This window comes from Zeus faber (assembly GCF_960531495.2).
Source record: "Zeus faber genome assembly, chromosome: 14".
Classification (NCBI taxonomy): domain Eukaryota; kingdom Metazoa; phylum Chordata; class Actinopteri; order Zeiformes; family Zeidae; genus Zeus; species Zeus faber.
Genome location: NC_137200.1, coordinates 31562963 through 31572962, shown reverse-complemented (window position 1 = coordinate 31572962; position 10000 = coordinate 31562963). Strand labels below are relative to the sequence as shown.

At 44.0% G+C, this 10000-nt stretch overlaps 1 protein-coding gene across 1 annotated transcript in view; it reads left to right on the top strand.

Annotated features, from left to right (window-relative positions):
* aspa (aspartoacylase) overlaps nucleotides 1-7648 on the top strand; it is a 10883-nt gene extending 3235 nt beyond the window's left edge. The window contains exons 2-6 of the mRNA XM_080013146.1: nucleotides 2222-2417; nucleotides 3931-4024; nucleotides 4143-4250; nucleotides 5273-5382; nucleotides 5872-7648. Of these exons, the coding sequence (XP_079869272.1) occupies nucleotides 2222-2417; nucleotides 3931-4024; nucleotides 4143-4250; nucleotides 5273-5382; nucleotides 5872-6063 (700 nt within the window). The 3' untranslated portion in view covers nucleotides 6064-7648. The remainder of the gene's footprint in view (nucleotides 1-2221; nucleotides 2418-3930; nucleotides 4025-4142; nucleotides 4251-5272; nucleotides 5383-5871) is intronic.
* The last annotated feature ends 2352 nt before the right edge of the window (nucleotides 7649-10000 follow it).

Sequence of the window (10000 nt, the reverse complement as noted above, 5' to 3'; positions counted from 1 at the left end):
ACTGGAATTTCGGGGCGGTCCCAAACAAACTTGCCCAACAAGTAGACACATTTTCTGCCATTTGAGTCCGTGTTTTCCCGAACAGAGGCACTAGCGACTCGCAAATGATGGCTTACCGAGTGTCACGGAACGCGGCAGGCTGATCTGATCTCGCACGCGCTGAGCTGTCAGCCAGTCCCCAAAACGTGAGCGCCACGTGACGGGCCTGCAAACGAGTTCACTTCAGACTTTTTTCTTTTCTTTTTTGGGGGGGGTATGTGCACAACAACGGAAAATCAAGTCTCACATGTCTAGCATCTTCATTCTGCACGACTTAGTAGTCTGTTGTAATACATGACTGAATACAAAGGTACAACTATTATGATCGGGGCTTTTAAGGTGGAGACCTTGACTACTTTTTTAAAGCGCAAACATTAATTATTGACTCTGATTAAAGTATTAAAAGGGAACCCAGTGCCATGTAGCAGAGCCTGTAATACAATTCCTGCTGGATCTTTCAGGTGAACGCTCATGCAAATCCTGATTACAGTTTTCAACAAAGCAGTTCAGCTGGTGTCATAGGATATAGACCTATTTAATCATTGAGGAGCAATCCCAAATTAATTGATAATAGACACCTCAAGATATTTACAAAATACACCATGCAGCAATAACAATTGCTTATTTTTTAAACAATAACATGGAAAATCTCACATGTTGTGCGTCTTAATTCAGCAAGACTTGCTGCTCTGCTATTTTAGAGGTTTGAACTAAATTTAGAACGTTATCATGCTTTTATTGTGGAGGCCACGTATCTCCATATATCATTATCTATCTATCTATTTATCTGTCTATCTATCTGTCTGTCTGTCTATCTATCTGTCTGTCTGTCTGTCTGTCTGTCTGTATTTAAAGACTTGAAAACACTTTCTAAAAAAAGCCCACAGAGCCCAGAGTCTCCTAATAGATCTGGATTGCAGCGCCATCCTGAAATTGAACACGGTGTGTGTGTGTGTGTGTGTGTGTGTGTGTGTGTGTGTGTGTGTGTGTGTGTGTGTGTGTGTGTGTGTGTGTGTGTGTGTGTGTGTGTGTGTGTGTGTGTGTGTGTGTGTGTGTGTGTGTGTGTGTGTGTGAGCAGTTTCTCACTCACTACAGTAAATAGTCCAAAACACAAAATATTCAGTAGAAACCACAAATATTTACCCTAAACTGGGGCGATACTACTGCCTACTTGTAAAAAATGCCTAAACTCGACAGCAATTGAATATGCTATTATTATATATTGTCATATTTTTGTAACTCATTGATTTTGTATACACCAATCTGTGAATAAATAAATTTCTCATGACAATAAACACAAAGGGTGTTTAAATCCTTATGGATGAAAATATGAATAGTATACTGTAAATTGTACATATACTATTCATACTCATTTCATCTTACAGGATTATGGTCCCTTTCACATGGGTTTTACTGAAACAACATTGTGGTGTGGTTATGGTCTGGTTTGAGCAGCCACACCTGACCTGGATCTAGGTGATTGGGATCAGAGTGGCTGTACACCTGTTGCACGTTGGTTGGTCTAACGAGCAAGAGGTAAAACCCCCATCCCCACACTCACGCAGGAGAGGAGCCCTGTCATGACACATGTCTATCTGCTCCTGGGATTGTTCCAATAAGCCCACTCTCTACAATAGACTTGTGTGTCTACAACCCCGTGGTCTGTGTCTCTGTGCCAGGGGTCCCTGAAAACGCCACTTGGATGGGGTGTGGTAGGCGAAACTGCCACAGACATAATGTAAATGTTATCGTTATTGTTGTTGTGGCATATGCGAAACATACGTTACGTTATGTTTGATGATATCGTGTATAAGTACAAGTATAGTGGTGTATAAAATCACACAATATGTACACAGAATACAATTATTATTTGTGACAATTTGTCCTTCTGCCTGGTGCCGCTTACGTAAGCGACGCTATCGTGGGTTATCGCCACCTGATCCTAGCGACTTTTATGGGATACACCCCAGATTAGGGTATTTGTTTTGCTAGTTAAATAAGTCACCGCGGTATGTAGAGCAGATAATCTTGTGGTAATAATTGACTCGGCTAAATTGTTCTGCCTTTGCTCCTTCCATTCATTCAGTCATAAGAACAGGATACAATGTGAACGGCATTGATTATCATTGATTTGTTTGTTCACTGTTCACTGTGATCACTGTTATTTGTCTGTGCGACACAGCGCCCCCGGTGGACACAACCTGCCATATGAGGTGCAGAGAGCCCAGGAGATCAACCGGATGTTTGGTCCCAAAGGGACCTCGGGGGCCTACGACGTGATCTTTGACCTTCACAACACAACCTCCAACATGGGCTGCACACTGATCTTGGAGAGCTCCAAAGACCACTTCAACCTGCAGATGATAAACTACATCAAGGTGACAATCTCAATCTCAATCTCAAAATTTCAAGATTGTACTTCTGGTAAAAAATGAAGCAGGTTAAAACATCCAATGGGAGAATAGAAAAAGGATGCCGGAGTATGATGTAGGCTATTAATTATTGACTGTTCACAGTCTGAACGGCTATCTTGAAATACCAAAAAAAAACCTCCCTTTATTGATAACTAGACCCTGGAATGACAAATTATTAAGTGGGTCTTTTTTCATACAAGGAGACTGTGGGGATGGTCTGGTTGAGCAGCCACACCTGACCTGGATCTAGGTGATTGGGTCAGGGTGGCTGCATACCTGTTGCTCGTTGGTTGGTCTAACGAGCAGCAGGTTAAAACCCCCATCCCCACACTCACGCAGGAGAGCAGCCCTGTCATGACATGTTCCATCTGCTCCTGGGATTATTCCAACTGGCCCACTCTTGATGACAAACTGGTGTCTACAACTCTGTCTTCTGTGTCTCTGTGCCGGAGGGCCCTGAAAACACCACTTGGGTGGTGTGTTGCAGGCAGAATTGCCACAGAGACTTTAAACAACCGTTTTATATTTTCAGCGTAAGACCATAATGATGCTTCAGGGTCTCGAAGATAGAGCTGGTTGACTGTTTAAGTACCATGTGTTAGAGAAGTGAATGTTCTACGAAACCTGTCGTTCCTTTTGAGAAGCTCCATGATACACATGCACAATGTAATGATCTACTGACTTTAACCTAGCAAAACAAGAATACCAAAACAAAACCAGTCTTCAACCATCCAATCACCTGTCGCCCTCGTGAAGATATCCCCCGAGAAATGGATTTGTCATAAACAGGAGAAGTAAAAGGAACAGCCTTTTAAAAAATCTTCTCATAAAGGGACACTGAGATGGAGCCTAAACTCTTAACCACATGTTTTTGCTTCATTTCCTAAACATTTACATTCGCTGTCCCGCCGCAGTGCCTGGCAGACGGTACGGGGGCCTGCAACTGTGTTGCTCCTGGGGACTCCTGCCCCTGGAAGTGTAGGATTTGTGTTTTGGGTGTAGCAATCCATAGTGTCCATTCGAGGCTAGGTACAGGCAAGGGTCGCTAGTCCTCTCGCCCGGCCTATGACCCAAGGCAGGGGGATATCACTTGCCCAAGGTGGAGCCCCAGACTTCTCCATTTTAGTTCAGCTCCTGCCAAACTAGCCACTGACAAAGTTGTTCTACATGTTTTGGGTGGGGGTCCTTACTGATGTTACATGGAGGGAACCCCACGTGAGCACAGGGAGAACATGCAAACTCCGCACAGAAAAGACCCCCATCGGGGTGTCACCGGTGTACGGTGCCAACAGTGCCCCAGACAGGAATCGAACCCAGGACCTTCTAGCTGTGAAGCAGCAGTGCAATGCGTCGTGCCACCGTGTGAACAGCAGGGGGTGGGTACTGTGCCCTGGGAGACCCCAGTGTTACCGATTTCTCACATCTGCGGTGATGAAATGTAAGTGTGTGTATTTATTTTTTTGGATTTGTTTTGCAGAAAGCCATCAGTCCAGCCAGTTGTCCTGTTCTGCTGAACGAGCATCCACATCTGAAATACGCCACTTCCCGCTCTGTGGCCAAGCACCCTGTGGGTGAGTTCAGTTCCTAGTCTACCCGTGGAATTTATACACCTACATTTATGAATTCATGCATGTAAATACGGCTTTTGGCCTTTTTTTATTTTATTCTTTTAAATTTTTTTTATGGCAGGTCTGGAGGTCGGTCCTCAGCCTCAGGGGGTTCTGAGGAGCAACATCTTTGAAGCTATGAGGATAATACTGAAACACGCCCTGGACTTCATTGAGCTGTTTAATGGAGGTAGGAGGCGGGTGAGGAAAGCAGACTCTATCAAAACCAACCTTACACCCCACTCCACAGGCCACGCCATCACACGCTTGAGGATTAAAGCAGAACTCTAGCACTTCAACGTAGAGACGGGTTCTCATGAAGGCTGATCATCATTTCTTTATGAATGTTTGAGAGGAAGCCGTCTCTTGTGACGTGAGCATCAGCGAGCCCTGACTCGCTGCGTCATTATCATGAGATGATGATGGTACGAGGCTCTGAGTCAGCCGAGTCCTCCACCCACCGTCCGCAATGATCTGGCTTTCATCTGTGTTGACGCCGGCCTTCTCCTCGCGCTTGAAAAGTACAGTTTGCAGCTTGTTCCTTCCACTTTTTGCGTAAACAAGCGTTGGGTGCCAAGTGTGGGCGCAGTCCGCCCGTTCCCGTTGCTGGCTTTGCCGCTGAATGGCATGCTTGTCAGGGGTTGGTTAGTTTCCATGTCGTTAGGGTCCATGTGCCAAGGCTTTGCTAATCTGCTGTTCTGCGAGGCGGCGCTGGCACCGCTGCTCTGTCACACTGTGATGAATTGGCTTTGCTGCCGCTCCTGGACGGCACGGACACGGAGAAACAACTTGCTGTTGTTATACTTCTACAATGCGAGCAGAAGAACGGTGCGTTCGGAGGCTCGGCTCCCACTCGGCTCCTCGCATTTCCAAACGGCTTGGCTGAAAGTGGGCGCCGGGTCGCTCTCCGTCCTGAAAGCCACTTATTTCTGCATGGATTCTCTGACTGTGTTTCACGTAAATAGCAAACAGAGGACGCTGTGTTCCTGGGGACACTGTTGCATTGTAGCTCCTTGATGAATACGGTACAAACGTTGCCACGCAAAAGTATTGCAGCATCAAATCCATTTAGTGTCGAGGACAAATGAAGTGCAACCGAGCGGGCATGATTGATTGATTGATTGATTGATTGATTGATGAACTGAAGCCTGATCCAGGCGTCTGTGTTATCTCACCAACTTACTGTACGGGCTCTTGTCCTGTGTGGTTCAGGGACGGAGTTTCCTCCCTGTTCTGTGGAAGTGTTCAGAGTCTCTGAGAGGATGGATTACCCCCGAGACACCAACGGAAACATCGTGGCCATGGTGCACCCCGACCTGCAGGTGGAGCCTTTTGGAATGAATTCATTTCATGTTTAAATTCATTCCTCATGCCTCTTTTTTTTTTTTTTTTTTAACTTCTTCTTCTTCTAATAATAATAATTTATTATTATTATTATTATTATTATTATTATTATTATTATTATTATAACCTTGCCAGGCAGATTTTCTGTCTTTATTAATGGCGATTAATAAAATAGAGATTTGAAAGATAACATGGGAGCTTAAACAGAAACTTGATGATGGATGGGGAAGAGATGTCACTCTTTATCAACAATTAAAACAATTCCCTGTGTTAAAAAGAAAGTTGTTGAATGTTTACCAAAAAAAATCCAACCTTGTTTAGTTCTTATCTATTATTTAGATCATATATTCGAAAGGTTTTTTTTTTTTTTTTTCAGTTTACCACCAGTTAGATACAAGCGGAACCTTTGAGTCCATGTCTGAATGTGGTGTGAGTGGAGTCACCGGAGAGTCACTTTGCTTTGACAGGACTGTGACTGGGAACCCCTGAACCCCGGAGACCCCATGTTCCAAACCTTCGACGGCAAGACCATCCGCTACGAGGGAGCCGGCACCGTCTACCCGACCTTCATCAACGAGGCGGCGTATTACGAGAAGCAGCAGGCGTTCGTGACCACCAGGCCAGAGAAGCTGGCGGCCAGCGGCGTCAGGAGGGCCTAGAGGAGCGAGCGTGGGCCCCCCCGCTGTGACCTCTGCTGAGCGCTGTTCTCAACCTGGAGTGAGAGCTGGCCTGGCACCCTGGAAACATTTGAATTCCACCTAAAATGCAGAAATAATGGAATAACCGATCACTTGTGTTGCAAGATCAAAAATGCAAGGCTGCACTAATTGATCTGATTCATGACTTCCAGCCTGAACAGCAGCTCCAGTTTCACACTGAAAGTGAGAACCATGAGCAGTGACGAAAGCTCTGACTCTTTTTGGAGATGCTGTTCTCGATGAGTCGCTCAGTTTAGAGTCGTTCAATTTTCTGACTCTTTGTTTGTTTGTTTCACTTCCAGTGAACAATGGAAAAGAGTCAAATGAGTCAGTTTAGCTCTGAGATGTGAATGGAATTCTCAGAGTAATCATTTAATTCTGTCAATGATTTGATTTGATTTGACATTCAATCTGAATTACGTGACATGCCTTGACTTTTTTATTTGTATTTTTTTGCCTTGGACTCTAGTTTGGTCCTCAGTAATTATTTTGTCAATTGAAGACTTGCTCGCCCACTCTTTGCCTGAGTGAGTCCAGATTCCAGAGTCATCTCAAATATTTGTTCACTAGGAACGAATCGTTGGCGACTCTTGCATCACTAACTATGAATCAGCCAGAATAAAAGGAACCGCTCCACATGTTTCTGACGTTTTTGGTGGTGAACACTAGTGTGGCGTCGCCGTGGGATTATTCCATTGTGAAAGGCTGGAAGTACTGCTGTAGAGTCCTCTCTTTTCCCTTGTTACTCTCTTTTGTCTTAATTGATTTCCATCATAACACTGATTAGAGAACTGCTCTGCTGTGATCATTATGCACTCAACACCAGAAAAATGAACTATGAGGTGTCGGTAGGTAAGTCCCCGAAAAAAGAAATTCTATTTTTATACAACATTCATGCCTTGAGTAATAATGGATGGCTTTGCAATCAATTACGTCAATTTGCACACCCAGATTTTGGAGAACTGTAATGCCTCATTGCAATAACTGCTCAGGAAGGCCACTTGAGAACAGAGCCTGCGACCTCTGACCTTCTATTTTTCAAACTAGAAATTGGTGAAACACTGAAAACGAAGCTGATTAGTCTCTGGGACCGTTTTATGTGGCCTTCAACAGCAATAGCACAACTTCTTAAAATGACTTTACGCCCAATTTAAGCCGAGTGTTTGCATTTACGGTGCTGTCGTATCATTGCCTTAAATACAGATTTTTTAATTAGTATATATTGTGATATCATCATTTGTGTAATATGTGTATTGGATTAAAATGGGGTGTGTTCTCTGTCTGAACAACTGGAAGGTGATTTGCATCAAGTTTTTAATGATGTTTGTTATTTTGATATACTGTGATGTCGTGTTATGTGGTAAAAAGGAATAGCGTGGGGTTTTTTCTATCCTTATTTTTCCTATAATAATGTTGTAGTTAATCAACTTTCTCAAAGAATTACCACATCGTTTTAATTATGCTGTCAAAAATGATTAATCTACCAATAAATCCGGCAATATTCTATCCCTGCCAAATGCTTTTCTTTTGAAAAATGTATTTTCAACTTTACATCGTACCCAATGTATGACAAACATAATAAAATGGTCATGTAAGTATTCCTTTATCAAACATTCAATATACCCTCCCACCTCCTATTTTTGTATGAAACATTTGAAAACAAAATATCTATTCTAAATAATGAGTTCAATTTAGAAACAGTCTTTTCTGTGGGAAGATTAAGAATATTGAGAAAATTACGAATTTAAGATTAAATTATGGGATCTTTTCCACAAATTAGAGAAATTGTGACAAGCAACGGCCTCGATGACCACCAGAGGGCAGCACGCAGCAGATAATGACACTGCAAACTAATGTGTCAGTTGTACGACTAGAAGGATGGATGAATGGAGGGGTGGATGGATGGGTTGATGGATGGATGGATGAATGGATGGGTGGATGGATGGATGGATGGATGCATGGATGGATGAATGGATGGGTGGATGGATGGGTGGATGGATGGATGGATGGGTGGATGGGTGGGTGGATGGATGGATGGATGAATGGATGGATGGGTGGATGGATGGGTGGATGGCTGGATGGGTGGATGATGGATGGATGGATGGATGGATGGGTGGATGGATGGGTGGATGGCTGGATGGGTGGATGGGTGGATGATGGATGGATGGATGGATGGGTGGATGGGTGGGTGGATGGATGGATGAATGGATGGATGGGTGGGTGGATGGATGGATGAATGGATGGATGGGTGGATGGATGGATGAATGGATGGATGGATGGATGGATGGATTGGTGGGTGGATGGATGGGTGGATGGATACTAGATATATTTTTTTTTCTATTCATCCCCAGAGGGAAATTGTACATTTATGTGGGTCACAGCAGTCCACATAAAAAATCGGCAATAAAAATAAAGAAATGGAATTTAAAAAAAAATCTAAGTAGGAAAATGTCAATCTGTGGAGAAATATAAAAATACACAATAAACCAGTTGTAATAAACAGTTAATTGTACATAATTATAAATATGGCAATATACAATAAACCAAATGCAACAAATATAATTGGTGTCAAAGTGAAAGCGTGCTCTATGATGTGCAGGGATGCTTCACTCTTACACCAACACACAGACCTCCTGCAGTGCTGCTTCTAGGCCTTGAACAGTGTTGGAACCTGCGTTTAAATGTCAGCAGTGGAACCTGCGTTATCGTCCTCCATCCTTCTCCTGATCACAGGCTTTGTAAAGATGCTCTTCTTGCTCACCAGGTGCAGTTTGGGCGTCCTCACAATGTTGTCATTGAGGTGACGTGTGGGACCGGACGTTGAAGGAAGCAGCAACGTGCGTTGAGGACCTTCCATCACTCCCTCGACCAATCAGAGTCGGCCTCAACCACTGAGACCCCATCGCATCACTTCCTGTGTGTCATTTCAGAAGCAGGGCTCTGGGGCTCTCATCCACCCGATCTCCACCAGTACAAGGCTATACCTCCACCCCATCTCCACCAGTACAAGGCTATACCTCCACCCGATCTCCACCAGTACAAGACTATACCTCCACCCCATCTCCACCAGTACAAGGCTATAGCTCCAACCCATCTCCACCAATATGAGACTATACCTCCACCCCATTTCCACCAGCATTATCTTCCATCTCCACCAGCACAATCTCCCACTGCCACCCCTTCTCCACCAGCATCATCTCCCACCTCCACCACATTGCTACAAGCATCTTTTCTCATCTCCACCCCATCTCAACCAATGTCAGGTCCCAACTCCTGCCCGTATCCACCAGCATCATCTACCACCTCCACCCCCGCTCCACCAGCATTATGTTCCACCTCCACCCCAGATCCACCAGCATACAGTATATCTCTCACTGCCACCCTATCTCAACCAGTATCAGGTACTACCTCCAACCCATCTCCATCAGTGTCATCTCCCACCTCCACCCCATCTCCACCAGCATCATCTTCCACTGCCACCCCATTTCAACCGGTATCATCTCCCACCTCCACCCCTACTCCACCAGCATCATCTCCTACCTCCACCACATCTCCATCAGTATCAGGTCCCACCTCCTCTATCTCATTCTATATCATTTGATGTGCTATAAAAACCCGTATTGGAGTGAAAGGCACATCGACAGTACTTTGTAACGTGATCATTTCCAGAGCTAAATGTATTGTGTTATTTTTAATATGTATTTATTTGTCGCCTTTGTTTCACAATTTCAGTATATTTGTTAATAAATACAGAATAATGACAATGTGTAATGTGTAATGAAGTGTATCTACAGGGTTGAGTAATAACTAATCTATCTGTAAAATTAAATAACTTTTTAAAATATGTTTTTCCAAACAACCTATGAAACGTGTATCTGTGGCCAATCAGCTCTAAGGT